Source organism: Phytophthora sojae (assembly GCF_000149755.1).
Source record: "Phytophthora sojae unplaced genomic scaffold PHYSOscaffold_3, whole genome shotgun sequence".
Taxonomy (NCBI): domain Eukaryota; phylum Oomycota; class Peronosporomycetes; order Peronosporales; family Peronosporaceae; genus Phytophthora; species Phytophthora sojae.
Genome location: NW_009258117.1, coordinates 10,436,384 through 10,463,943, shown reverse-complemented (window position 1 = coordinate 10,463,943; position 27,560 = coordinate 10,436,384). Strand labels below are relative to the sequence as shown.

General features: G+C 57.5%; 11 protein-coding genes across 11 annotated transcripts; 6 read left to right on the top strand and 5 right to left on the bottom strand.

Annotated features, from left to right (window-relative positions):
- Positions 1–495: 495 nt before the first annotated feature.
- PHYSODRAFT_314189 (hypothetical protein) lies at positions 496–1,002 on the top strand (the record flags this gene model as incomplete). Its single annotated transcript, XM_009527100.1, has 1 exon — positions 496–1,002. One exon carries the CDS (start codon positions 496–498, stop codon positions 1,000–1,002), a length of 507 nt encoding a protein of 168 aa, XP_009525395.1.
- Positions 1,003–2,253: 1,251 nt separating this feature from the next.
- Positions 2,254–5,401, bottom strand: PHYSODRAFT_494592 (hypothetical protein; the record flags this gene model as incomplete). Its single annotated transcript, XM_009527099.1, has 2 exons — positions 2,254–2,319; positions 2,399–5,401. The coding sequence occupies 2 exons, from the start codon at positions 5,399–5,401 to the stop codon at positions 2,254–2,256; spliced, it is 3,069 nt and encodes a 1,022-aa protein (XP_009525394.1).
- A 621-nt stretch (positions 5,402–6,022) lies between these two features.
- On the top strand, positions 6,023–9,735 carry PHYSODRAFT_558210 (hypothetical protein; the record flags this gene model as incomplete). The annotated part of the gene is made up of 5 exons (XM_009527098.1): positions 6,023–6,261; positions 6,448–6,751; positions 6,806–7,634; positions 7,668–8,095; positions 8,161–9,735. 5 exons carry the CDS (start codon positions 6,023–6,025, stop codon positions 9,733–9,735), a joined length of 3,375 nt encoding a protein of 1,124 aa, XP_009525393.1.
- Positions 9,736–9,978: 243 nt separating this feature from the next.
- Positions 9,979–12,486, bottom strand: PHYSODRAFT_350945 (hypothetical protein; the record flags this gene model as incomplete). The annotated part of the gene is made up of 3 exons (XM_009527097.1): positions 9,979–10,215; positions 10,282–11,351; positions 11,415–12,486. 3 exons carry the CDS (start codon positions 12,484–12,486, stop codon positions 10,033–10,035), a joined length of 2,325 nt encoding a protein of 774 aa, XP_009525392.1. The 3' UTR covers positions 9,979–10,032.
- A 135-nt stretch (positions 12,487–12,621) lies between these two features.
- On the top strand, positions 12,622–13,880 carry PHYSODRAFT_492126 (hypothetical protein; the record flags this gene model as incomplete). Its single annotated transcript, XM_009527096.1, has 4 exons — positions 12,622–12,963; positions 13,032–13,494; positions 13,562–13,635; positions 13,710–13,880. The coding sequence occupies 4 exons, from the start codon at positions 12,622–12,624 to the stop codon at positions 13,878–13,880; spliced, it is 1,050 nt and encodes a 349-aa protein (XP_009525391.1).
- Positions 13,881–14,010: 130 nt separating this feature from the next.
- PHYSODRAFT_354471 (hypothetical protein) lies at positions 14,011–15,053 on the bottom strand. Its single transcript, XM_009527095.1, has 3 exons — positions 14,911–15,053; positions 14,423–14,832; positions 14,011–14,348 (listed from the first exon to the last, which is right to left on the bottom strand). The coding sequence occupies exons 1-3, from the start codon at positions 15,029–15,031 to the stop codon at positions 14,169–14,171; spliced, it is 711 nt and encodes a 236-aa protein (XP_009525390.1). The 5' UTR covers positions 15,032–15,053; the 3' UTR covers positions 14,011–14,168.
- A 306-nt stretch (positions 15,054–15,359) lies between these two features.
- Positions 15,360–16,963, top strand: PHYSODRAFT_488202 (hypothetical protein; the record flags this gene model as incomplete). Its single annotated transcript, XM_009527094.1, has 8 exons — positions 15,360–15,422; positions 15,490–15,584; positions 15,660–15,827; positions 15,896–15,955; positions 16,081–16,162; positions 16,239–16,334; positions 16,377–16,463; positions 16,532–16,963. The coding sequence occupies 8 exons, from the start codon at positions 15,360–15,362 to the stop codon at positions 16,961–16,963; spliced, it is 1,083 nt and encodes a 360-aa protein (XP_009525389.1).
- A 187-nt stretch (positions 16,964–17,150) lies between these two features.
- PHYSODRAFT_558202 (hypothetical protein) lies at positions 17,151–18,329 on the bottom strand (the record flags this gene model as incomplete). Its single annotated transcript, XM_009527093.1, has 1 exon — positions 17,151–18,329. One exon carries the CDS (start codon positions 18,327–18,329, stop codon positions 17,151–17,153), a length of 1,179 nt encoding a protein of 392 aa, XP_009525388.1.
- A 1,053-nt stretch (positions 18,330–19,382) lies between these two features.
- PHYSODRAFT_543146 (hypothetical protein) lies at positions 19,383–22,537 on the top strand (the record flags this gene model as incomplete). The annotated part of the gene is made up of 4 exons (XM_009527092.1): positions 19,383–20,878; positions 21,014–21,190; positions 21,263–21,364; positions 21,628–22,537. Coding segments are annotated over 4 exons (2,685 nt in total), but the record flags the coding sequence as incomplete, so codon positions are not given.
- A 1,362-nt stretch (positions 22,538–23,899) lies between these two features.
- On the top strand, positions 23,900–25,659 carry PHYSODRAFT_354469 (hypothetical protein). The gene has a single exon (XM_009527091.1). It carries the CDS (start codon positions 24,723–24,725, stop codon positions 25,218–25,220), a length of 498 nt encoding a protein of 165 aa, XP_009525386.1. The 5' UTR covers positions 23,900–24,722; the 3' UTR covers positions 25,221–25,659.
- Positions 25,660–25,931: 272 nt separating this feature from the next.
- PHYSODRAFT_543145 (hypothetical protein) lies at positions 25,932–27,457 on the bottom strand. The gene has a single exon (XM_009527090.1). It carries the CDS (start codon positions 27,395–27,397, stop codon positions 25,979–25,981), a length of 1,419 nt encoding a protein of 472 aa, XP_009525385.1. The 5' UTR covers positions 27,398–27,457; the 3' UTR covers positions 25,932–25,978.
- Positions 27,458–27,560: the final 103 nt, after the last annotated feature.

Genomic DNA, 27,560 nt, shown 5'->3' with positions numbered 1-27,560 from the left:
CTTGATCCCAATCGGCGGAAGCATGGGGCGCTTCTCCAAAGGAGCGCAAGGTGCCGGTGAAGCGAGGACGCATTGCATTCAGCGACGCATGGGCCCCGAACACGGCGCAGATGGCTCCAGCGCGCTGCGCGTCACGCGAATCACATTCACGGTATCTGATACCAGGTCAAGGCAACTTCAAGTATGGACTCGGTAGTCGCGCAGCTCTCCCCCTGAGCACGTCCATTTGACCCGGCGACTCTTGGCCCAACACTCAACGCAAAAGTCAACAGCAACCTCGTTCAAGAGCGCGCCTTCATCGGAGAAGACTTCGCTTCGCCTCTTGAGTAGCTGACGCCTTCAAGCACCAATCACATCACAAATCTTCTGGAGAAGCCTGACCCGGCTGTCTGCATTGCTCTCATTGGGTGGCCAAGGTGTTTGCTGACACACACTCAACGCCGATGCCACCTCGGGGCTCACTCCGGCATTCTCCTCTCCTTTCGCCTCGTGAATATGACCGCCGACACCGCCAAGTACAGCGTCGCCACCTTCGCCGCCGGCTGCTTCTGGGCCGTGCAGCGCGCCTTCGACCGCGTGCCGGGCGTGGTCGAGACCTCGGTGGGCTACTCGCAGGGCAAAACGGATCACCCGACGTACCGCACCGTCGTCACGGGCCGCACGAACCACGCCGAGTCCATCAAGATCGCGTTCGACGAGACGCAGGTCTCCTACGACGACCTGCTCAAGGTCTTCTGGACCACCCACGACCCCACATCGCTCAACCGCCAGGAGGACGACGTCGGGACGCAGTACCGCTCGGGCATCTACTACCAGAACGAGGAGCAGCACAAGGCCGCGTTGGCGTCCAAGGAGGAGCACCAGAAGACGCTGGACAAGCCCATTGTCACGGAAATCGAGGAGGCCAAGCAGTTCTGGGACGCAGAGGAGGCCCACCAAAAGTATCTTGAGAAGGGCGGAAGCTGCTCGGACAAGGGCACCGACGTGCAGTGCGGCGCCTAAGCGGACACGACGTGGATCTAATAGACAGCCACCGATTTCGTACTCGACGTGCAAATAAATACTTTGTTGTGGAAATTTTGAAGAAAACATAAACATGCTATCAACGCGAATGCACTCTGGGGCACGCGAGGAGGGGATAGGCGCAATAGCCTCGTGGACGTTGGCGACGACAAGATCGATTTTTTTTTCCTGGGAGAAGCTGAATCAAAGGTTGGTTTGTGATAACTGGATCTTTAGGTTACTTCCAAGTTTTGCTCGTGTCATGTCTAAGTTAGAATATATCTTCAGCTCAATGTCAGCTTCCAACTCCTCAGCACAAATGCCAGGTTCAAAACCCTCCAGTTCGACACAAAATGATGCAGATTAAGTACCAATATCACACGAATTTCACTGTCGGTATTGTTACCATCTGGGCGGAAAGTTGGCCTTCCACCATGGTACAATGATTAAGAAAATTGCAGCTAGAACAGGCTCGCCCCTTACTAAATATTGGAACACTTCCTACTGGGGAAATAAAAAAATCGCGAAAGCCGAGAAGCAGTGGCATCAATGCAAGTGAGAAATCGACGCGTGTGACGTCTAACGGCTCCCAACTCACAACACAACACCTGCAGTTATTAGTTTGTACTGTACTTCGCAGAACACATCAAACACGAACTAAATGATTGTAATCACTAGGTAATACTTTAGGGCATCATGGAATACCGAGCTCTCAACCTGGCAGTCATTTCACAACTTTCCAGCAGCCAGCACACTACTAAGCAAGCAACAACCATCTCACCCCAGTCGTGCGTACACTACCGTATGTCGCTGGTTTTCTTCCTAGCGCTGCTAGTGTTTGCCTTCACGGGAAGCGACAACGACTTCGTCTGTGGTGAAAATACCCTTGGGGTAAGCAGTCACCATTGTCTAATTGCTCATACTGTGCCCACCTTGCATGATAAGACATGAGTGTGAAGGTTATACGCATGTTGAAAGTTAACGAGCACTCCCTCCTTGCCAACCAATTCCTCGCTATAATAGGCGCCGCACTTTGCCCCCTCACTTAGCAAACGCTGACAGCGATGGCATCGATACCGACGCATGAAACGCAGCGCTGTTGGCAGCCAGCGGTGGCTCGTTGGAAACGTTTCTGTCTGTGGGCACTCTTGGCGTGCCTCCATCGCGACTGTGGATCGCCAGCGCTGCAAGTGGACACAAACAACAAGACAGATTCAGTTTGAGGCTTTCAGCCAGTGCTACAGACAGAGATCAACTCAAAGTCATACCCCGCAGCATACGAGCGAGATCCGACGGACGCTCCAAGTGGAACATGGCCTGCAACACACAACACACACAACGGAGCAGTGTTAGCAATACATAACGCATGTGCAATTAGTAGTCCGGTTTCCCATACCTCAGTCTTGCTGCCGCCAATATGGCATGTGAACACGTTGGCCCGTTTCGACAAGGCGGACGACGACTCACTGGAAATTCCACTGGGTACTGGCAACGGAGGTGGCGGCAGACTACTATTGTCTGCGATAGTTGTAGTGGCGCTGGCGGTGGGTTGTAAGGCACTTTCCTCCTTCCTCGCTTGCTCCATGTGCTCTTTGAAATACAAGAAAAGCTCGTCATCTTCTACACCATTTCCAGCGTAAAACACAAAGTCAAGCTGGGGTGCAGGTGGCCGCTGTCGTCGGCTCTGCCTGGGCGAAAATCCCTCTCGTCGTGGCCCCCTGCTCCCAGGCGAACTAGGCTCGTTATCCGGCTGAAATTGACTCAGAATTTCATCGAGCAGCAGCGTCTTCGTCACTCCTTGCAAGCGGACCTCGACGCGGTTGGTACCTTGCACGACCTCGAGCGGCAAGTTGCACAGGACGTCTTCCAGATTCACCTGCATGTCACGCGCCTGCATCGGGCCGAAGATCGGGTCCGTCTCGCCGTAGTGCCAGGTCAGTGAGCTTTCTTTGCTGTCAATGCGACTACCTGGGGTACGCTCGGTGAAATACTGCATGATCGGCCGCACCACCTTCTTCCAGGACGGATCAGTGTCCTCCGTCATCACCTGCCATTCATCATCGTTCGGCAGTCGGTAGAAGTAGCCAGACTCCGCCACAACCCCCACACGACGATCTGTCAGCCAACTCCCGATCACGTTGCGCTCGTGAGCACTCACAAGCACGACCGTGTTCTTGGGGTCGTTGGCGAGAGTCTCGACCAGCCGCTTGACGAACGGTTTGGGGGGAGCGACGTTGCTACGCTGCTGCGCCGGCGCCCCCGCTGGCGTTGGATCATCGAACAGAGTTCCTTCGTAGTCGAGCACCAGCAGTCTGTGGCGACTGCGCGCGTAAGCTCCAAGCACTTCAATCGTTGGCAATCTGACCAGCTTCTTCACCACCGCCCTTGGTCGCGACACTGCGTCTTCCAGATCTGTCAGGAAACTCCTGCCCCAGAAGCTGGCTGTGTGGGTCTTCACGTACCGATACAGATTGGTCTGGCGGTACTCGCGCTCCATGAGCGGCAGCTCCAGTGCATACCCCAGCGCATTCGCCATGTCCGTCGTATTCCACGGGTTAACGCGAATCGCTCCGGATAACGACTGGGCACTGCCGGCGAACTCGCTCAAAATGAGAACGCCCGGTCCCTCACGGTGCGGCTCGCACGACTGACTCTGGCACATCACGTACTCGTGACTCACGAGGTTCATTCCGTCACGGATCGACGTCACGAGGCACACATCGGCCAGATTGTATAGAGCTACCAGCTCGCTAGGAGCCACGGATCGATGGATATAATGCACAGGTGAATGCGTCAGAGTTCCAAACCTCCCGTTAATCCTCCCCACCATTTCGTTCACACTCGCCGCCAAGTGTTGATACTCCTGTACACCGGTACGTGATGGTACTCCAATCTGGATCAGTACAACGTCTTTACATCGCTCTGGGTAGAGCGAAAGGAAGCGCTCCATCGCCAGCAGCTTGTGCGGGATGCCCTTGATGTAGTCCATGCGGTCCACGCCGATGATAACCTTGCAGCCCGCGAACTTAGCCGTGAGCTCCTGGATACGCTTCTGCGTGACGTCCGAGTTCAGAATGTCCTCGAAATGCTCTGGATCAATGCCGATAGGGAACACTCCAATGGCCGAGAAGTGGTCGCCGAGCTCGATACCTTTCGGAGACGTCGACGCACCTGGAACACGAGCACAGGCCGCGATAAAGTGGCGAGCGTAGTCGTACGTGTGGAACCCCAACAAGTCCGCGCCTAGAAGCCCCTCCAGTATCTCTCTCCCCACGGGCAGCATCCGATACATCTCAGCAGTGGGGAACGGGGTGTGGAGGAACCACCCGATCTTGCAGTGCGGGTGACGCGATCGCAGCAGCGAGGGCAACATCATCAAGTGATAGTCGTGCACCCAGACGAAGTCTCCTTCGCGGTACACTTGGTTCACGGCCTGTGCGAAGCGCTTGTTGGCCAGCTTGTAGGCGTCCCATTGTCGGAAGTCGAACTTCTTCTCGCTGCCTGGCCGGAACAGCGGCAGCGGCACGTAGTGGAAGATGGGCCACAGGATGTCGTTGCTGAAGTCGTTGTAGTAGCGCGCGGCGATCTCTTTGGACAGGAACACGGGCACGCAGTTGAACTCCCTGGCCAGCTTCTCGCGCACCTTGCTCTGCTCGTCGTGCGGGATCTCCTCGCCCAGCCAGCCGATCCAGATGAACGGCACCTGGTCTCGAATGCCGTTCAGCGCCGTCACGAGTCCCCCCGAGCTCATCGTGAAGCTCCACTCGCCCGTGGCCTCATTGCGCTGGAAGGAGATCGGCAGGCGGTTCGACACCATGATCAGCCGGTGCCTCGCGTCCATCATGGGCGGCACGATCTCCTCCTGCGGCTTGTCCGTCTGGATCTGCACCATGGACAACTGGCGCTGCAGCTCCTGGATGTTCACCAGCAGCTCCTGCTCGCGCGCGTTCATCTCCATCACGTCCTCGTCGTCCACCACGAAGCTGCCGAGCGACATGGAGCGGGGCGGGGACCGCAGAGCCACGTGGACGTCGGAGGACGTCGCTCGGGCGTCCGTCGTGGGCACGCTCCGAGGCCGCAACTGCGGCGGTGGGTCCTCCACCTCCTCGTCACTGATGCCAGCGTCCTCCTGGCCGTCTTCATCGTCTTGCAGCCCCGCTGGAACGTCCTCTTCGTCCTCGTCGGCGTCCTCATCGTCGTCATCTCCGTCGTCCCGTCCGAAATGGTCATCCCGGGCGTCGTAGGCGTCGATACTGGCACGTCTGGACTCGCGCGGGCCTGGAGAAGACGCCGGTGCCGGTCGCGGCGGCCGAATCAGCACCATTTCGCCGGGATTGGCGCTGTTCAGGTACTCCTCGTCCACCAGGATGGCCTCGAGGCCCGAGATGTCGTCGCTCATGGCGGTCAATTGACAATGGAATTCTGGGCGCTCCACGGCGAGTTAGACGGCGATTCCGGCGTGAGAAGGGAGGCGAAAGGCTGGCAGGCGTTGGGGGTATGCAGATTAGCGCGGCGTGTCCCCGGCAAGCGAGCGGATATGCGACGAGGGGCCGAGCAGCAGCTTGCCGAGCATTTCCATCACTGACCGAACGCGACCGCAGTGGAACCCAAAATAAAAAGAGGCGAAACCCAAAACAAATAATTGGGTTTATACCAGAGTGTCCAAGCTTCTTCATGCGGCGCTGACGCTGTCCCTAACGTTGACCCGACGCTGCCGCTCTCGATGCTGCCGACCCGCTCCCGCGCGTCGTCCCGCGAGGCGCGCGCCGTGCACGTGTCCCCCGTGCTCACAACCGCCGCCGCCTCGCCCGTGCACCCGCAGCCGCTGCACCTGACGCCGCGCAGAGCAGGAGGCCCCAGCAGCAGCAGCAGCAGCAAGACGCCGACCCAGTCCCAGTCCCACAGCCGCCCGCAGCCGCGATCCGCGCCCGGCCAGCACCACCACCGCCGCCACGTCGTGGCCTGGGTGCCCGACAGCCTGGCGGAGCGCTGCTACAGCTGCCAGGCCTCGTTCTCGCTCATGCTGCGGCGCCACCACTGCCGGCGCTGCGGGAACGTCTTCTGCGACGCGTGCTCCTCTGCGCGCATGCCATTGGTCAACTCGGGCTTCTTCAACCCGGTCAGAGTGTGCGCCAAGTGCTCGGTGGCGGCCAAGAAGGCGCACGCTAGAATGGTGCAGGAGCGGCAGAAGGCCAGGAGTTTCCAGCCTGCCAGACGGCACAGTGACACGGGGGATAGAGGAGACTCGGGCAGAGGGGGGTTCTACTTTACTTCGGAGGATACGTCGGGTACCGGTAGGGACCGCCACAACTCCCATGAGGGTAGAATTGGCGGTAGAACGGGGAGAAGCGACTCGTTGGGGTTCTACCGCCCCTCAATCGGGTTCAGGAATTCCATGACCATGGCGGTAGAACGGGGAGGAGGGGGAGGCTTTAGTCCAGACAGCGACGTGATGGAGGGGGGTATCATGACGTCCAATGGACGACGACAAGTACCCGGTAATTTATCCAGAGGCGCGTCGTGCGAGAGTTCCAGCGAGCGGGAGCGGACGGGCAGTGAGGAGACGGACCACGCTGGAGGACACTTTGGGCATGGGGACGGACTCCTGCAGACTCTACCGGGTGAGGCAGTGCTGGTGAGGAACGACAACGTCCGGGTCAGGTTCCTGGACAGGATAGAGCATACGGGGATACTCTACGTGACGAACTACCGACTGGTGTTTAGCCCCGCCCCGGACGGTGGGGAGATAGTTATGGGGAGGTTTTCGTCGGAGAGTGCGACTGTGAGGGGGAATGTGAGGGAGGACGAGTTGCCGTATGCCAGTGATCTGCACTCGGAAGCTTTGGTGGCGTACCAGGCCGTCCCCCTCGTGACGATAGATCGGGTTAAGCGCAAGGAGATGGTGGAGACGGATACGGGGATGCTGGAGATTGTCGGGAAGGATTTCAGGCGACTGTACTTTATCTTTGAAGGGCTCGTGTCCAAGCAGACGTTCAGTCAGTTCGATCGAACGTACGCGCTTGTAAGGATGCACGCGCTCGGTGAACCGGAAGGGAAAGTGGACGAGTTTGCCAAGTTTTCACTGGAAAGATTTGATGGCGTTAACGGTGCAGTGGATGGTTGGAGAGTGTATGATGCAGTGGCGGAATTCCAGCGCATGGGCTTATCGGCGTCCACGAATCGATGGCGACTGAGCTACATCAACGAGCAGTACGAATTGTGTCCAACCTACCCGTCAGTGTTGGCCGTTCCGTCTTCTGTATCTGACAGCGTGTTGGCGGTGGCGTCCAAGTTTCGTTCTAAAGGTCGAATCCCCGTTCTCTCGTGGCGTGACCGCCATACAGGCGCGGTGATCTGTCGAAGCAGTCAGCCGCTCGTTGGTCTCGGACAGAAGCAGTGCGACAAGGACGTCTTCCTCATCCAGGCCATCGCAGCGACCAATCCGTCGTCGACGAAGCTTGTGATTATTGATGCGCGGCCCTGGAAGAATGCTATAGCACAAAAGACTGTCGGTCGTGCGGGTTACGAACTCACGGAACACTATGAAATGCGTCATGGAACAGCGTCGTTGAAATACGCGGATATGGTCGCATCTGAACATAATGCAGCAGCGGCTGCAGCCATATCTGCCGGTTCTACGGCGACGCCTATTGCAGGAGGGGCAGCCGAGCTCTCTATCAATGGCGATTCACTATCGGTCAATGATTCCAGTGTTGCGAGCGGCTGGGGCGATAGTGATGAACGCAGACAGATTCTGGAGACGATGGAGGCGTCGCTGGTTTTGACCGAGTGCAAGTTAATTTTCATGGGCATCGAGAATATTCATCAGATGCGCAAAAGTTACCACAAACTCATGGATCTATGCACTACGAAGCAGAACAACGACAAGTGGCTCGACCAGTTGGCTTCAACTCACTGGATGGACCACATCTCTCGCATACTGGACTCGGCCGTGGAAATCGTCCGCATCGTCAAGGAACAGAAGTCCAGCGTTCTGATTCATTGTAGCGATGGGTGGGACCGTACAGCTCAGCTTACAGCTCTTACGGAATTGCTGATTGATCCATACTACCGAACTGTGCAAGGATTTCAGGTATGTTTTCATCTGGTCAAGTCATTCTTCCGTGCCGTCGCTAACTATTTTTTTCATTTGTTCAGGTGCTGATTGAGAAAGAATGGTGCAGCTTTGGTCACAAGTTCCGGGATCGAACGGGGCATGGCGCGAGCAACAACTCTAACGAAATCTCGCCGGTTTTCCTGCAGTGGATTGATTGCGTGTGGCAAGTGTTAGTCCAATCCCCAAGTGCGTTCGAGTTTAACGAGCGATACCTCATTCTCATCCTGGATCACCTGTACTCGTGCCGCTTCGGCACGTTCCTGTACGACTCTGAACGGGAGCGCGTCGAGCAGGAAGCCCTCCATCCGACCCAATCTCTGTGGTCATTTCTTAGCACAATGGATCGTTCTGTGGTACTGAACCCGTTTTATCAACCGCACAACGCCCCGCGCATGAAGTGGAAAGCGAGCGTGACGGCTACACGCCAGTGCTTCGAGAGGAAAATTGGAGATGAATACGTTGAATCTCCCCGATCAATTCCTCATATGACCCATGAAGACTGCGACGTGCACTCGCTAGTGGACGGGTTTCAAGACTACAAAATGAGTAGATGCATATTTGACTCGGATGGATCCTCTTCAGGGTGTTCAAGTTCCACCTCGATGGCGTTCGGGAGTACTGTTGCAGTGGCGTCTTCGCCAGCGCACTCGAAGGATGAAGCGACGGATGCTCAGGTGAATGCAGCCTTGGAGTCCACGCACATGCAGCTGTCACATGAACTGGAACACAACGGTTTAAAATTTGGCGGTGATGACTTGGTTAATTGGGACTGCGAGAGCGATACGGAGATGGCGATGCTACAGCCGTCGTGCTACCACAAAATCGTTCGCGATCTGGATGCAGGCTTCTCGTTCCCTCAACCGCTGGAGGCATCAGCGCTGTCGAGCTTTCCCTCGTCCCCAGCTGTTGCCCCGCGCTCTCGCTCGTTCTACTTCGGTCGCTACGCTGAAGATGGTGGGAGTGTTGTAAAGCCGTCGACGCCGAAGTCCCGTTCATCGCTGACTTCGCTGTTCATGCCCGCGGTAGAGCGAGCGCCGCTGTCGGACGGTCTGTGGAATACGTCAGATACCGACGCTGTTTCGGAGGGTGATGAGATCGGTCGCTATGGGGCCCTCGCCTCGTGTGAAGATGTGATCGTGCCGTCCTGCTCGATGAAGTCGCTCAGGTTCTGGGCGCACTACTATCTGCGGTGGGATCCCACCAGCCACTTCGACCGAGATGCAAGCGTCGAGATTGAGACGGTACATCTCGAGTTACTCATGCGGCTAGAAGCGTTGACCAAGCGAGTGGATATGGCTCGGGGTGACGAAGGGATGAAGTGGGAGCGCAAGACCCAGCACGTCTTGTACGACTCCCCGGATCGCCCTGGTGATGTGAGCTCGCCTAGTAGTGTGTCGCCCCTGAAGCCGTGTCCAAGACGCGAGCGCAGGGCGACCTCAGAAGGAAGCACGTCGTCTCAGGACTCGGTTCTAAGTGCGGCAAATGATTCAAAGCTTGCCAAGCAGATCGCGCAGTTGAAGGAGCAGAGGCGTCGAAGTCTCGAGGAAGTGGAAGCCAAATACCAGAAGCAGCTCGCCGAATTACTCCGGGCCAACGTGGCAGCAGGCGATGCTTAATATCCACGTATGTACTTTTAGTGGGCTACTAAGTAAGGTCAATAGAACTGTTGTATGAAACATATAGAGACCTTCAACACTGATTAGGCAATGGAAATACGGCGCAGCAGAAGTGCAGAAGCCGGAATAGGAATGCACTGAGTCGCTTGTCATGGCCGTAGAAAAAAAACAATATTCCGTGAACGATGAATTTGGTCACCGGTGTGACTCTCGCTACGACAGGCTTAACAACATAGCGCGGAGTCATGCGCTCACAAACGCCCGAAATAAAACTCTTTTACTTCGGACTGTTAAGTTTTACTGGACGACACATTCCTCTCCACCAAAAAGTTGATTCGCCTTAGCTTTCTTTCGCGCAGCCGCTGCCTCCTTCTCATTTAACTGTTGACGAAGGCTAGCAACAAGCTCCTTCTTTTCGGCCAAATTTCCTCGGAGTACATTCATTTCATCGTCTTGCTCGTTTTTCAGCGCACGGATATCCTAGAAGGAAAGCATTAGTTTCTCGGCCAACCAACAAGACAGATAAAACCAACGATGTAAGCTTACCCGAATTGTGCCCTCTTTCAGCTCTTCCTGCTCGTCCTGGTACTGAAGGGTCAGCTGGGAAACTTGTTCCTGGTTTTCCTTGTCAATACGATACAGCTCTGCAATCTGATCGGTATCTTGTTCACCAAGCTGCCGTTCCAACTCGAGAACCTTTTGAAGAAACTGCTGTTGGCCTTGAAGCAAGCCCTTTTCTTCATTGTGGAAGTTGCGTTCGTTCTCCAACAACTGACGCTGTGCTTCCTGCCGCTCACTCTCTCGGCGAGCTTCAGCGTCACGAACATCGACCTCCAGACGCTTCCGTTCATCCTTTGCTTCTTCAATTTGCAAGTCTAACCGATCAAGGGCCTCTTTATGAAGACCAGTCAACTGCTCAACTTGCAGACGTGTCCGCTCAATTTCAGCTTGCTTGTTCTCAATCTCGTCCTGAAGAGTGCTCCGCTCGCTCGTGATGCGCTCGTTGATCGACTGCACAGCTCTCTCGTACGACTCTTTTTGCTGAGCTAGCATCTCTTGTGCTACACGGACTTTAGCTTCAATTGACCGTAAATTCTGTTGTGTTGCAGCGATGTCCATCACCAGCTTCGACTCGTTTGCCCGGAAAAACTTTTTCACGATCGTGCTCCACTCGAAGATACCAGCAACCATTTTGTCCATGAGAAAGCTGTTGAGTACCGAGCTCTTGCAGGGACCCAATGCTCGCGCGTTATATTGTCCCACAACCGATTCTAGCTGGTCGCGAGAGGCTGCAAGCTGATCTTGCAAAACCTGGGCTCCATTTCCGATCGCTGAAGCGGGGTCATCAAGGATATCGTCTGCAGGTTGATACAGCTCCTGAAGCAGCTCCTTGTTGTACGCTGTCGACACCGCGTCATTTTCTGTATACTTGGACTGTAAAACTTCGAGGGAATAATCCGCAAGCTGGAGCAAATACGACTCAATAGACGAGTACGCTGCGATGTCTTCTTGGACGAGCTCCTTCTCTGCTGCGCCACGTGCAACTTCATATGCGGCAATTACATCAGCATCATCGAGTGCACGTGCTCGCATCACTTGAATTACCAGCACCGATCCTGCTCAAGCAATCAAGTTTCTAAACGTTCTCAAAATGCATGAGAAATTATACAAGTACACACCTCTCTTTTCGGCGATGGCATCGTTCATAGTTGTCTCAAAAACCTGTTTCGCCGACTCCAGCGCCTGATCACACTGAGATTCCAAAACCCGATCCCACACCGACGTGATAACCGGACTCGATCCACTGTTGAAAGCTGCAACGTAATTCTCCGTCAACGAGAGCAGCATCGCACCATTCAACACCTTGGACATCATCGTCTTGGGTTTCAGCAACAGCGCTAACTTATTTTTCAGCACGCCCATCTGCTCGCGGAACTCGGGTCTCAACGACTCATAGGGCTGTCTGATGAGCTCTCTGAGCAACGCTTCATCACTAAGTGGGCGCACCATCGTCACGCAGTCTCTCGATGGGAAGAACGTGGACAGCAGCGACCGGATCTTGTTCTTCTGCACCACCTCCTCCGTCAACGGAGGCTGCTGCTTCAGAGCACTTTCAAAATAGTCTCTCGACGTCACCTTCCTGCCGTCTTCCTGCAACTGAAGTGTGAAGTCTCTCACAACCCAGAGGAAGTCTGGGAAGAACACTGACAGGTCACTACCGTCGTCCTTCTTCTCGTCTGCGTGGGCCTTCGCTTGAATGTACTTGGTCAGGTTCACCACCAGAGACAGGTCTTCAATGGCGCTGGCGTCGATAACTCCTCTGCTGTTGTAGATGAACATCGAGGAGAGCAGCAGGGCCAGCGCGAAGATCCTCGTGTCCTGCGTCTGGGAGCGCTGGGTGGAGCCCAGTCCCTCCGTGTCCATGAACACGATGGTGGTGTCTTTACTAAGGTGCTTAAAGGCCGGGTGGCGGCTCTGGCTGGCTACGGGCTGGCCCCAGATCCAAATGCCCTTGGTGCAGGCGTTGACGGTGGCCCCCACGTCGAACATCTCGCTCTCCTGGTCGCGGCCGAGCAGCAGGTTGAGCAGGTACGACTTGCCCGTGCGGTAGAGGCCCGCGATGGCCACGACGGCGATGTCGCCGCGGATCTGCTGCAGGTACTCGACGGCTTCCGGCGCGATGTCGAAGCTGCCGTCGTCGCTGAGCGTCACGAAGGGCAGCGGCGCTGCCAGGGGCGGTGGAGACGCCATGAGTGCGGAACTCCCAGTCCGGAACTGATTTGGGCCAAACGAAGGAGTGATGGTCGTTGATAAGCATGATCGATAATAGTTCAAATATGCCCTTTGATAGTATTTGGGGAACCTCATACAAATTCTGGCTGTAAGATGTTGCGCGTCGTGCGCGGACCTCGTCCGCTTGCGTCTTCCGCCTGCCGGGGCTACGATGTTCTACTGCGGTCTTCCCACGTGAACACACTCACAGCTCACGGCAATGAGCTGCGTGTATTGGTGCGCCAGCAACAGCTCAAGTCGCAGCTGCTCGGCCGCGCAAGTCGCCACGACCGCGCTCTGACCGCCACTATGGGGCTCGTGTCGGGCGGAATTATAGCCACTTCGCTGCTTCACAAGCAAGAAGAGAGTGGTGACTTCAAGGGGCTCATTAGGAATTTGTATGGGGACGCGGAGGACTTGTTCTACCGTGGCAATGGACGACAATTCGATGATCCGGTGCGTGGATTCAAGGATTTCTCAGCTGCTGGGGAGCTGGTTTTAACGTGTTTGTGGTATTTCTGCAGTGGTTTGAAGATAACAACAAGAAGGCCGTGGCATCGATCATTGCAGCCAACACTTTGGTCTTCGGACTGTGGCGCGTGTCGTTCCGCAACGCCAGACTGCATCAGTTCATGTGGAGGCACTTCGCCAGCTCGTACGACGCGGTGGTGTACGGCAAGCGGTTCCACACGTTGCTGACGTCGGCCTTCAGCCACATCACGTTCCCGCATTTCGGCATCAACATGTTCATGTTGTGGGAGTTCGGGCCGCACGTGCTGTCGCCGAGCAACAACCAGTCGGGCGCGTGGTACAGTCGTGCCGTGGCGAATTCGAGGTTTGCCGGGTTTGTCAGAGACAATTACAACAGTTTCAGCCGCAGACCGGAGCTGCTGTCCATTGAGAAGTTCATGACGCTGTACTTCACTTCGGCTATGACTTCGTCGGCGCTGAGTGCTTTGGTCTCGAAGCTCCGAAAAAACGGAGGAGGTGAGCTGGTTGTGCAAATTGCGAGGTGGAATTGAGACTTTGGCTAAATATGTTGGGTTGCGTGCAGTGTTCTCTATTGGTGCGAGCGGCGCAGTGTCGGCTGTCTTCACGATGTCGTGCCTTTTCTTCCCTGACCAGCGCGTACGTTTACTTTATGATCGGAGCTTGACTATCGTACTGACAATCATATTGCTTGTCTTGTATGCTGTGGACAGCTTCTGCTTTACGGGATCTTCGACATGACATCAGCGCAAATGCTGCAGCTGTACACGGCACTCAACATTGTTGGCGCAGCATTCCAGCGCAACCTGCGCGTTGACTGCGTGGGCCACTTAGGCGGCCAGAGTGCTGGCTTCGCCTTCCACCAAGCTCCATCAGGCATCTAGACTCACAACAAGCAAGAATTTCAGGGCACTGAATATCATCACCTAACAGCTCAAACACACGATGCTCTGTTCCATTGTGCTCATCTTTATTTGCGTCGGTGTTATTACTGTAGCCGCACGAAGGCTGTCTGCCTGTCGGTCACCACAGCCTTGCAGTAACTCGTGCTTCACCGGAGAAAAAAAACGCTGCGTCGCTCCAGCAGTGACAACCTACTCTCCCAGCTCTAGCCGGCGCCGCCCAACCGTCCAAAACAAAGCTGCCGGTCGACACTGTAACGTGCCACCAACTTATTCCGCCTGCTCCAGGTAGTCCTTCACCTCCGCGGGCGTGAGCACGTGGAACTTCTTGTCCTCCTTGATGATGCCCACCTCAATGTTCGTCTCGTCCATTTCGCCCTCGAAGCCCTCGCGCAGCGTCAGCAGCGCCGTGTGGATGGCGTCTTCAATCTCCAGGTCGTCGTTGTAACGCTGTCAAAACAATGCACACACAGAAGTCAGCCACCACTTCAACCACTATTGACCTTCCTGCCCTGAGTGCATACCCGCTCGAGGAACGTCTTGGCGCTGACCGAGTCCTTGCCGATGGCCGTGGCCTTCCAGCCGAAGTAGGCGCCCGACGGGTCAATCTGATACAGCTGCGGGCCGTCGTCGTCGTAGCCCGCGTACAGGATGGAGACGCCGAAGGGGCGCACACCGCCCGACTGCGTGAACTCCTGCATGACGGCGGCGATCTCGCGCACGAGAATGCTGGCGGGCGCGTGCTCCTTGTACTTCTGGAAGTAGGTCTGCGCCTTCTTGCGCGCCTTGCGCACCAGCACGCGGTAGTCGGGGCCCAGGCCGCTGTACACGATGCCGGCGGGCTCGGACAGCACCGCGATCTTCTTGTGCGAGTCCTCGTCCACGAGGATCGTGGGCAGCTTCTTCTCCGTGGCGATCACGACGCCGTTTTTGCCTAAAAAGAGCAAGATTGCACCTCGTCAGCGTTGATTTCGAGCCTCCAGGCAGCGTTTTAGCGCCACAAAACACCTACAGCGGATGCCCAGCGACGTCTTGCCGCCAGTGTTCACGGCGTTGAGCGCGTACTCGATCTGCAGCAGCTTTCCCGACGGGTTGAAGGTCGTCAGACTGAACGAGTACGCAGAGTCCGCCATGGTCGATTACGCAGCGACTACTGAGCGTAGCGAGAAAGAAAAAAATACGGGTCAGTAGAGCAGACGACGCGCTATGCAGACCAGCAATTGTGCTGCTTGTACAGCGTCTACAGGCCGAGACACACGCAGCGCAAGTGGCGCCTTGAAGCGCGATCTTACCTTGGTCGATATCCTTCTCCTCTCTGACTGAAGGGGGAGATTGAGCTGGCGGATCGCGTGTACCGATAATTGGGTACAGATTTCGGCTGCAGAAGTTAGAAATGCGTTTCTAACGCAATAGAAACGGAGCTCCTCCACAACGCAACGCCACTTCAGTATTGAAAGTGCCATGGGCGCCGCGCTCGTGCGAGTGCGGGACTATGTCTTCTTCGAGCGGAACCCGCTCGTGCAGGTGCGACCGCTCTCTATTGGCAATGGTTGGCTCATTTCTAACGCCGTTGCTGCTGCCTCTACTGTAGATCATTTACTTCGTGGCCATGGGCTCGTGCTATTTCCTGTACCTGCGCGAGGCTCACCCGCTCATGCCGAACGACTACGTCGCCTGGTACCACAAGTACGAGGCTCTATAAGGAGTGACAATGGTCAAATTATACGACCTGAAGAGGCTGATTGGTGGTGCTGCTGGCAGGTGGCTGCCGAGCGTGCTGTTCGTGGCGGCGGTCGCGCTGTACCTCGTCATGTGCACGAGCGACCCGGGCGTGATCCGGCGCGACAACATCCACGAGTTCACGCAGTACGCGAACCACCCGGTGATGTTTCCCGAGGGGAAGTACTGCCGCACATGCAAGACGCTGAAGTGAGTGGAGATCTGGAGTTGAAGAGTGAGAGGAGAGACTTACTCGATGCATTGGGGGTGCTCTGCAGGTTGCCGCGCTCCAAGCATTGCCGCATGTGCAACCACTGCGTTGGGAGATTCGATCACCAGTAAGTGTTATTGCTGGGTCTAGTGTGGTGCTGGTTCTTACGTTTATGCGTTGTTATTTATGCTGCAGTTGCAGTGAGTTGACGACCACTTGACTTGGCGTTGTAGTTTTGCTGGGTATTTCAAGCTTACACCTTGTGCGATGTGAAGTTTGGTTCAATGGATGTGTTGGAGAGAAGAACTACAAGTATTTCCTCGCGTATCTGCTGGTAAAGTGCATCGGAACTACTTCCAGCACGGACAAGGATTTTGAACTGCTGGCCATACTCTTCTACGTGTACTCAGGTTCAGCTGGCTGCTTCCGTTGAAGGCTTTATTGTCACAAGCGGAGCATTCCTTGTCCAGGTACAACCATTGCCACTCAAACAAACAAGATGGTTCGTATCGTGCGAATACTGACGCTGTTTGGGGTCTGTTATTCAGGCTGACAACATTTTCCATGATCGCGGCTTGACCATCAATGACATCGACCGAACAGAGGTGGCTAAGATCATGCAGTCACTGATCGCGGTACGTATTAATTCCGTGTGGCAATCGCTGCCGTCGTTGAATCTAACATTGGTCTTGTGCGTCTACAGAACAACCAAGCTCTGGGTTTTGTCACTGCCATGTGCCTCATGACGAGTATTATCGTGTGGGTCTTCATGCTGATGCAACTGAAGCGCATCGCTCAGAATGAGACAGCGAACGAGTCGTTCAAGCGCGAAGACCTGCGCGAGGAAGCCGAGATGGACGGCGAGACGTCAGGTCGACGGATGTTCCGCTTTCTCTTCAAGCGGCTGCAATTCAGAAAGCGACCGAAGCTGAGCGTGCCGCGTCGTGAGCAAAAGAGGACGTTGGATGCGTCCTGGGGCGGACTGTTCTCTCCAGACTCCATCATGAACACTGAGGAGTCTTTCTCCGTCGAAGACGTCGACTACAACCCGTACAAGCTCGGTTCGTTCAAGGAGAACCTGCTCGACGCGTTGCACCTCCGTCGCAACGGTGAAAACAAACAGAAAACAAACTGAGGGACGACCCAGCAGATTCAAACGCGCGGACTAGCAATAGAGAATGACGGAATAAATTGTGCAAGCAGCAACCGAGAGCTCGGAAGAGGAGGCGTCGTGTGTGAAGCATCTACAAGCATCGCGCCGTCCTCTTTGGCGCCTTCGCTCCTGCAATAGACTGGGAGTGGGTCATCGGTTGTACTGCGATCTAAAGAGACACTGCGGAGTTGCTGTTCCTCGCAGACTCGCCGAGCCCCGAGAGCGCCTTGTTCATACTGATCGTGGCCTGGACGGAATGCACGGCCGCCTTGAATTTCTTGCGCGCGTGGAAGCGCCGCAGCTCGGTCAACGCGCTGGTCAGCGGCACGGTGGCCACGTCCGTTCCGGTGATCCACTTGTGCTGCAGCAGCTCGCCCGCCGTGGCTCGGTTCTTGGGGTCCACCACGAGCATCTTGGAGATGAACTCCTTGGCGTCTGTCGACACGTTGTCCCAGTAGGGCGAGTCGTAGTAGTACTTGCCCTTGCGGATCTTCTTGAACAGCAGCGGCTGCGAGTCGTCGTGGAACGGCGGGTACCCGGCCAGCAAGATGTACGTGATGACTCCGATACTCCAGATATCCACGGGCTTGCCGTAGGACGCGCCCTCCAAGATCTCGGGGGCGACGTACCCGGGCGTGCCGCAGGTCGTGACCAGTCCAGAGTCGTCTTTGGTCACCGTCTTGGCGAAGCCAAAGTCCGCGAGCTTGATGCTGGCGTCGTCGTCCGCCGACATGAGCAGCAGGTTCTCGGGCTTGAGGTCTCGGTGCACGACGTTCTGGTCGTGGCAGTACTTGATGGCGTCGATGAGGATCTTGACGAGATCGCGCGCCTCCTTCTCCGTGTAGAAGGTCTTCTCGACGATGCGGTCAAAGAGCTCGCCGCCGCCCACGAACTCGGTCACGAGGTAGTAGTATTCGGGCTCGACGAAGAACTCCTCGAGCGTCATGATGTGCGGGTGCTTCATCTGCTGCAGGATGGACACCTCGAACTGGATGGCCTCGTCGTCCTCCTCGGACAGCTCGGAGCGCTTGATGCACTTGATGGCGAACTTTTGCTTGCTCTTCTTGTGCACGCTCTCGCGCACGACCGAGTACGACCCGGAGCCGATGACCTTGCCCAGCGTGTAGGCGTCCGTCACCTTGCCGCGGCCGCGTTGGCCCGTGGGCGTGGACGTAGCAGCAGCAGTTGAGCCTGAGGCGGGGGCGGAGGCCACGGACACGGACACTTCCTCGACCGTGGTGGCGCTGGTTGTGGTGACTGCGGCGGGCTCGCTGCCGCCGTCGCCCTTGGGCGTCGACAGCGAGTCGCTGCGCCCGAAACACTTGTAGAAGCACTCGAAGCAGCGCATGGCGACGGGTAGCGGGGCGGCTAATGGGCTCGGCGCTCGACGCTATGGAGTGGTGTGCCCTCTCCGATACTGAGCGAAATAAATCAGATGAAAGCTCGACCCAAGAATTAGGAGGAGGTACGGAGGGTTAGACGATGGATTAGAGCAGGTGGGAAGAAAAACCGATTGACAAATAAAGGTGCTGATACTAACTGAAGTATGAGATCATTTTGTAGCCATGGTTGGGAATTCCAAAATCGGGTACTATGTACTTGATAACTGTAGTTCAATAGTTTGATCAAGGGACTGGATACGCTGATTTACTGTCGGAAGCAGTGAAATAACCGCGGAAATAGTGCGTACCCACCTGAAAATCCACCACATGAGCTCTTTGGTCGGTGCGGAGCTTCCAGTAATCAAGTCCTTGCGCAATGACGATCGTCCAGCAGCAGCAGTGAGCGAGCGAGCACTATGGTCCTTCCCTGCCAGCAGAAGAAAGTATCCAGTCAATGCGATTGACTTTGGTGGTACACACGCTTCAGATGAGGACACCAACTGTCCACCAGCGTCCACCTTATTCGAGCCGCTTGCAGTGAATGAGGCGCTCGGCTGCCGCCTCCGCCCGCCTCGCCTTCAGAAGAGCCGCCAGCCATGAGGTTGCGTCTTGTTGTTCTCCACTCCGGACGCACCACCGACACGATGATCCTCTGCTCTCCCTCTCTTCAGCCAAGGCTTAGCAAGACAGCCCAAGCTCTCTCTTTGCCTTTCAGACGGAGCTCCTTCTCCTCCATGTTGCTGTGTGTGGCCAGCAGCTCGTTGAAGAGCCTGTTGGGTGTGTGGGACACGAGCTGTCGGAGCGTGGGAGCGTGCGCAGGCGATGCGCGCATGGCTTCGCTTGCGGTGGGCTGACCGTCAGCCTGACGCCTTCAACAGGTGCCTCTGCGGCTCTGCTTAGCACTCGCGGCGCCTTGCGCGATTCCCCAAGCCAATGCAGGACGGGCGGACAGTCAGTCGTCAGCCGCACGGTCTCCACTCGCGAACTTCCGGCGACAGAGCGAGCAAGCAAGAGGCTGCATGCCCCCGACGCCCAGTGCAAGCTCGAGGGCAGCGCAGAGCTGCGCCATCGACGACGAGGACGATGCCATGCCCACCATGCGCTTCCCGCTGCCGTCGGGCTACTTCGGAGACGTGACGGTATCCGCGTCCAAGCGCCAGGAATACAGCGACATCGTTCAATGCCGAGTCAACTCAATGCTTGCGGACGAGCACCGCCACGCGGAACGACGCGCGCAGCAGCAGCCAGTGGTGCAGGAGACGGAGTGGAAGTTCTTCCGGCGCATGGGCGGCCTCAAGGTCTACCAGCGGCGGCTTCGGGGTCGGTCCAAGCAGGAGGTGGCAGCAGAGGAGGACTTCCCTGAGGCGGCAGTGGCGGTGGAGAGAGGGAACCCCAGTATGCTAGCGGACGGAGCAGTGAGCGGGACGATAGAGGACATGCTCTACGGCATGAGCGCGACGACGCAGGAGGAGATGATGACGGGGTTGTCCTTCACCGCTCCGCCGCAAGACGCGGTGCTACTCAGTGTCGTGGAGCGCTCGACGGTCCAGGACCCACTACACTCGGCCGAGCTCTTGTGGGTCCTAACGAAGCTTCCGATCCTGCACCCGCGAGACGTTTGCTACCTCAAAGCGACGGGTGTGGAGCGTGACGGCAAGGGGAGACCATACGGCTACATGGTGCTGCATTCGGTAGATCTACCCGAGTGTCCTCCGTTCGACTATCGGAAGACCAAGATTCTACGCTCCAAGATGTACTTCTCCTTCCTGTTCCGGGAGACCGCCCCTGGCTACGTGGACGTAATGGGGCGCGGCATCTTCGACTTGGCCGGCGGGGAGCTGCTCAAGTTAGTGCTGCCGCACGCCACGACGTCCGTCATCGACGGGTTACTGCGAGGCGTGAGTTGCGGCGAGGCCAAGAAGCTGACGCTGCTAGCGCTAAGAAACCACGACACGCGACGACAGCCTGCCAAAACCATCTCCAAGCACTCCGTGTGCTCCGCCTGTATCCGTGGGAGGAAGGGAATCCTCCCGGGTGTGCGTTTGCGCTCGTGTGGCGTATGTGGCGTCCCCATCTGCAAGAACTGCAAGGTGAAGGACACGCGTGTGTTCCTGGGGACACGACAGCCGTGCCGCGACGTCGCGTGTTGTCCAACATGCGCGCCGCAGGCGAACTGCATCACGGGGGTGCGTCTGGGTGAACCGGAGTTCGTGGTGGTGGCGGAGTTCTACAGCAAGAACCGGCCGACCTCGTCCTCCTCGTCTTCCGGTCGCTCGGCTGTAGCACCGACGCTCTCCACGCCTTCAGTGCTTACGTCCGCCCGGCACATCGAGCAGACTGAAGTGGTGGCCGGCAATAACGAGGCGTGGAGGTCCGAGCCGCCCTCGCTGCTTTCGGACGCTAGTCAAGCCTGCTCCTCGGTGGACGTGACCAACTCGACGGTCGACGATAGCTGTGCCGGCTTCGACTTCGACGTCAGCTACTCCGGGACGCTCAGCGACCTCAACTCGGGCCCGTATCGGCTCAGCTCCAACGCGTATGCCAGAGACGACGACGACGACGATCTAGAGGAGGAGCCTGAGCCAGGCTCGGGCGTGTCCGCCGAGCTGCTGAAGGAGTACGCGGAGCTCGGCACTCCCATGTCATCGAGAGGGGTCAAGGCCTGGGGCGGCAGCTACCGAGGACACCCCGACGACTTCGCCAAGCCAGCGGCGGCCAAGCCCCGACCCAACAGCATGCTCGAGTGGATGATGGAGCTCCAGTCGTCCGCCGAGGAGGCGTACATCACGGCCAAGGCCAACGAGGAGATCATGAAGAGGTCCATGCGGTAGGATTCGATAGCTGCTGTAAAATTTTCGGCAACGTGGTGATACATGCACCCTGACAACTGTAGTTGAAGTTGGCCAGCTGGTGCGAATCTTGCATTGCGCGCGTCCAGCGTAGCAGTCACGCATGACGTTGGTCTCAATCGAGTTAAAGATCCGTCCAACTTGGTCAAGGCGTCCTTGACTTGGTTGCACTTTTGACATTGGCATCTGGCGGTGCGTTGTCGATCTGCTGACTCTCGGGCACATACGCAATTGTTGCAGTCCTCGTCTGTCGTGTCGGGGCAAGAGAGAGAGAGCTGCTTCCTAAGTGCCACATTACAGTACATTGTCTCGCGTCATTATCGCTCGACAAGCGTGGGTCAATTGAGCTGCTCGTGGTGGTCACCGGTCCACGGTTGATATCGATACCGCCGAACGTTAATCAGTCAATGGAGAGACCGCTCCCTCAGTCGCCAACTCGCCCCATGAGTCCCAGCCCAAGCCCAGCCGAGGGCTGGCTCACTTCCGCGATGCAGCAGCCGGCGCTGCGACCCGTGGGCGTCCCGCTGTCGCCGGGCTGCTTCCAGCCCTCGGCGCTGCAGCACCAGCAGTTCACGGACCTGGTCAGATACCAGGTCGACACCATGCTGAACGACGAGGCCCGCTACGCCCAGCGGCGCGCCCAGCAGCAGCCGTTCCTGCATGCAGGCGAGTGGAAACAGGTCAAGACGGAGAAGGGGCTCACGTTCTTCCGCCGTCTACGCAGAGGTCGGTCGCTGCGAGAGTTGGCGCTGGAGGAGGACCTCCCGGAGATCCGACGCGCGGCAGAACGCGGCTACACGAGCATGATTTGCGACGGCCACGTGGACGGCAGCCTCGAGGACATGATGCTGGGCATGACGGCGTCCTCCCAAGAGGACCTGATGACGGGCTTCTCGTACAAGAACCCACCTAGAGACTGCGTCTGGCTGGGGACGGTCGAGTCCGCCACGCCCAAGGACCCGTTCCACACTGCAGACTTGATCTGGGCATTGCCAAAGCTCCCACCGATGGTGGACCAGGTGGACGTGTGCTACCTCAAAGCTACGGGCGTGGAGCTGGACGAACACAACAACCGCTACGGCTACTTGGTGCTGCACGGGGTGCACATCGCCCAGTGCCCGCCTTTCGAAGCGCACGGGATCTCCAGAGCCAAGATGTTCTTCGCCTGCCTGTTCCGAGAGCCGACGCCGGGCGTGTTGAAGGTGACGGTGCGCGGTATCTTCGACCTGAGCAAGAAGGTGCGCATGCTCAAGAAGCTCGTGACGGCGGCCACGACGTCCATCATGACGGGCTTCGTCAACGGCGTCGGCATCGGGCAGGCCAAGAAGCTCACGCTGCTGGCCCGACAGTATCAACGTCGCCCTGCACAAGTTCATTCTCCTCGACCGTCGACGTGTTACATGTGCAGCCGACGGGACTCCTTCCTCGGTCGACGAGCTCACATCGGCATGCATCTGCTCACGTGCGCAGTGTGTGGGGCCACGGTCTGCTCCAGCTGCACTAAGGGCGCCAAGCAACGGATATTTATCGGCGATCGACCGTGCACCAGAGTCGACTGCTGCCCCAACTGCGTGCGTGAAGCTCAGACAATAGACTGGCGTTCTGCCGAGCCGGTCGTGGCCGACTACTACCTCGACCGGCAGCAGTCGGCATTGCCAGAGATGATCTATTCGACGGCCTCAACGTCACCTCCGAGTCGTCCTGGCGCCTTGAAGACCAACACATCCACTGGGATATCGACGGCCACGACTGATGAAAGCATGGGCGACTACCAACTCGACTTCGACGACGACCCGTTCTCCATCGCGCTCAACTTGCCGGAGCTCCGTCGCAGCTCCGGGGCGGACGTGGACAGCGTCGATGCGGTGGCGCGCCATAATAACGAGCCGACATCGAGTCCCGAGGCCGTGGCCGGGTCCTTCCCGAGCGACATCGTGGTCTGGGACGGCAACGACCGCATCAGCGTCGACGACGACTTCGTCCCGGCCACGGGCGTCGACCGCAAGCAGACCGACCGACTGTACGCCAACGCGCGCCTGGCCGAGTCCATCGAGCAGAGGCTGCGCGAGCTCAACATCCAGGCCGAGTACACGTACGCGCAGACGCAGATGATCTCGCAACGAAGTGCGCGCAGAAGGTAAAGAAAGCCAACTTCAACCACTTCAACTAACTATATGCGGGACGGAGACCATGGATTTTGCTGTATTGAAAGGTAATAGTCAAGTGTGAGGACAAAAAGTGTATGGTATGGTATGGTAAGGTAAGGTATGGTATGGTATGGTATGGTATGGTATGGTATGGTATGGTATGGTATGGTATGGTATGGTATGGTATGGTATGGTATGGTATGGTATGGTATGGTATGGTATGGTATGGTATGGTATGGTATGGTATGGTATGGTATGGTATGGTATGGTATGGTATGGTATGGTATGGTATGGTATGGTATGGTATGGTATGGTATGGTATGGTATGGTATGGTATGGTATGGTATGGTATGGTATGGTATGGTATGGTATGGTATGGTATGGTATGGTATGGTATGGTATGGTATGGTATGGTATGGTATGGTATGGTATGGTACTGTAGAGCGATCAGTGGAAACGGCAATGCGAGTTATTGTTCGAGGCAGTCATCACTCTCGCAGTATGCAACTTGATGCGCCCTGGCAGCCGCCGGGGGAGGCGATGGCTTCGCTCGACTGGTGATTTACCACGTTAAATTACCGCTGGTGAACGTCCAGCGTGGCGTTTGTAGCACTGACGCGACGGGAGTGCCACAGTCCCCAGGGCCTCGCGTCATATCGGAGCCCGTCGCTTCCATTCCCTCCCGACTCGCAGGCAACTCACCGCCGACACAAGCCCCAGCCAGAGCCCCACTCACTTCTTGACTCGCAGTTCCAAGATGAGTCCGAGTCCTGCCGAGGGCTGGAGCACGGATGAATTCCGCCAGATTCAAGCAGCGGAAGGATGTTCTCCACTCCGACACTTCCCCATATCCCCCGGGGCTGTGAACCTGACGAACGCCCAGCGACAACACTACGCCGACATCGTCCGGGAGCGCGTGGACGCTATCCTCGCCCACGAACGGAGCTGGACGGAGCGTCGGGACCAACTGCTGCCGCCCCTGGACCCGAGCGAGTGGAAGCAGGTCAAGATGAGCAAGCAGCTCCGCTTCTTCAAGCGCGTTCGAGGCGGCCGGACGCTGCAGCAACTGGCGAGCGAGGAATCGCTGCCGGACGTCCGCCAGGCGGTGGTCAACGGCTACTCGAGCATGATGTGCGACGGCCAAGTGTGGGGCTCCATGGAGGACATGATGTACGGCATGACGGCTGCCTCCCAAGAAGACCTGATGACGGGCTTCTAGTACAAGAACCCGCCGCAGGACTGCGTGTGGCTGGGCAGCGCTGAAGGCGCCTCACCCGAGGACCCCTTCCACTCCGCCGGCTTCATCTGGGCGCTCCCCAAGATCGCCTTCAACGTGGACATCTGCTACCTCAAAGCCACGGGCATGGGGAGGGACCAGGACGAGAAGCGCTACGGGTATTTGGTGCTGCACTCCGTCGAATTGACGCAGTGTCGGCCATTTGAGGCGCGCAAGATCTCTCGAGCCAAGATGTACTTCACCTGCCTGTTCCGAGAGACCACGCCCGGGTATCTCAACGTGACGGTGCGCGGCATCTTCGACCTGGGCAAGAACCGAGGGAAAATCGCCAAGAAGCTGGTCACGGCCGCCACCAAGTCCTTCATGATCGGGTTGCTCAACGGCGTGGGCATTGGGCTGGCCAAGAAGCTCACGCTCATGGCCCGTCGCAACCGCAACGCCCTTCGAGCTCCGAAGCAGTCTGGGTGCTCCATCTGCCTCAAGGCTGAAAGAAGGTCACTCTTCGGCTTGGGCGCGAGTTTGGAGTCTGCGGAGCTACAGTCTGCTCGACTTGCACCGCCAACGCCAAGCAGCCGCTCTTCCTTGGAGCGAACAAACCGTGCTCCGAGGCTGCGTGCTGCTTAAATTGCATGCATGAAGCGAGGAGTATGAGGGGGATCCGACCTGAAGATCCAGAGTTTCAGGTCATCGCCGAGTACTACCTCAAGCGCCGTACACACACTGCCTTGTCACTGAGCAGCCCTGGAGCAGCATCAGCTTCAGTTTCAGCTTCTCGATCACCGCTCGCTCCACGGTACCAGCTCGACACGGTGACGCGCAACCGCGGCAGTAGACGGCGTGCCTCCGTCGTCAAGACCAACTTGTCCGCGGACATGCCGACCAACTCGACGGCCGACGAGAGCTTCCTGGACACGGACCCGTTCTCGAGGGAGCTGGACGAAGCGGACTTCTGCTTCAGCTCCGACGAGGAAGAGTCCAACAGCTCCGTGGTGGCTCAGCCAGGGCCAAGTCCAAGCCCAGAGACGTCCGACTCGGAGGTCACCACAGTCACGACCTGGCACAGGGGCTACCAGCTAGAGGACGACGACTTCGTGAGCCCTCCGATCTACGAGCACCCGCGGATGCAAATCACGCAAAAGTGGATGGAACGGACGCTGTTCGAGCTCAACGTCACGGCCCAGAACACCTACATGCATACCCAGGCCACGATGAGGAGACTACGCGGGCCGGAGCTCGATTGACACGAGAGGAGAGGAAGTTGCATAGTAATGAACATGGAATTGATAGTCCGTAATGTATTAATGAACGGAAAGTAGGAAGTTGACTGTACAAAGTGAACACTAGCAACAATTTGGTCGAACTGCATTCGTTGTTCCTTCACATCAAGCTCGCTTGGCGACACCGGGCGTTGCTTGAACGCTCACCTTCATTCCGTTCTTCATGCCGAGGCTGATCCCCATCGTCCCGCGGATGTCCTGGCCCGTGACTTCGACCAAGTGGAAGCGACTCACCAAACAGGCTGTGACGACCTTCATCTCGATCATGGCGAGCTTCCGGCCGACGCATTTGCGGGGACCGGCACTGAAGGCGATGAACTTGAGAGGGGGCAGCACCAGCAGCTTGCCGTTGTCGTCCAGGAACCTCTCGGGGTTGAACTCAGCGGCGTCGGGGCCCCAGACACTCGGCAGCAGCGCCGAAGCGTGATACAACAGCGTCGTGTCCATGCCCTTGGGGACGAAGGTGCCGTCCGGGAACACTGTGTCTTGAGTGCAGTGCTGCGTGACGCACGGGGCCGGCGGTTTGAGCCTCAAACTCTCGCGGATCGTGGCCTCCAGGTACGTGATAGCGTCCAGCTCCTCCATCGGCGGGACGTAGCTCTCGTCCTCCGCCAGCTTGGGCACCTTCGCCAGCAGCTCCGCTCTCAGTTTGTTCTCCACCCGTGGGTTCTCATGCAGTAAGTGCATCAGCCAGCTCGTGGCGTCTCCAGTCGTGTCTTTCCCCGCCAAGACCCCCGCCAACGAGATGTTGAACACGTCCTTGGGTAGAACGGGCTCGCCCGTCGCGTCCTCACTGTCCAGCAAGATGGAGACGATGTCTTTGGCCACGGGGCCAACGGGCTCCCCACGCGCTGCAGCCTCCAGCCTCTGCTTGCGACGCTCGATGGCGTCCGAGATGCAGGACATGACGAAGCTCGAGATCACGGCCATGTCTTCCTTCAGCCGCCTCTCGGAGCCCACGTTGAGCCAGCGCTTGAGCTTCCACACCCACATGGGCACTGCGAACCTCTCCAGCGAGATGTGGTTGGCGTCGTCGATGGCCGTCTCGAACGCGTTCTCCTCGCCCTTCTCCAGCAGCCCCAGCTGGCTGCCGAACTCGATCTCCGCGAAGGTCTCGAGCGTGAACCGCCCCATGATGTGGTGCACGTCCAGCACGTCCCCGCTCTCCGCCGCCTTGGCGAACACGCGCTGCAACGCCAGCGCGCACTTTTGCACCACGGGGGTCATGTGCTCCTTCAGCGCTCGAGCCGTGAAAAGATTCACAAGAGCCTTGCGCTGGAACTTCCAGCGGTGGCCGTTGATGATGACGATGTTCTCGCCCATGAAGTCGTCGAGCAGCTCGCGCACCTGCGGCCCCTTGATGAACGTGTCGAAGTGCACCTTGAGGATCTGCTCGAAGTCCTCGGGCCGCGCCGAGAACAGCCAGTCGTTCTTACCCGGCTGCCGCAGCACGAAGGGCGCGCCGCCGCGGGCCACGCTCGTCTCGACCAGCCAGTCCTGGAACCGGTCCAGGTTGCGCGCCATGAGCAGCGTGTGCCCCAGCACGGGGTGCCCGCCGGGCAGGTACGGGATCGGCTTGGCCTTTCGGTCGGTTTTACCTTCATCGTCCTCATCGTCCAGCGCGTCCGAGCCGGCGTTGGCGACCACGGAGTAGAGCGTCACGGCGGCCGCAACTGCCACGAACCCG

Excerpts from the sequence above, each read along its gene's own strand:
- PHYSODRAFT_543145 (XM_009527090.1), bottom strand. The coding sequence starts at position 27,397 with ATGGCGCGCAACCTGGACCGGTTCCAGGACTGGCTGGTCGAGACGAGC.
- PHYSODRAFT_354471 (XM_009527095.1), bottom strand. The coding sequence starts at position 15,031 with ATGGCGGACTCTGCGTACTCGTTCAGTCTGACGACCTTCAACCCGTCG. Across the intron at positions 14,833-14,910 it reads GACGTCGCTGGGCATCCGCT|GCAAAAACGGCGTCGTGATC; the intron begins GTAGGTGTTTTG and ends TGCTCTTTTTAG. Across the intron at positions 14,349-14,422 it reads CCAAGACGTTCCTCGAGCGG|CGTTACAACGACGACCTGGA; the intron begins GTATGCACTCAG and ends TTGTTTTGACAG.
- PHYSODRAFT_354469 (XM_009527091.1), top strand. The coding sequence starts at position 24,723 with ATGGGGAGGGACCAGGACGAGAAGCGCTACGGGTATTTGGTGCTGCAC.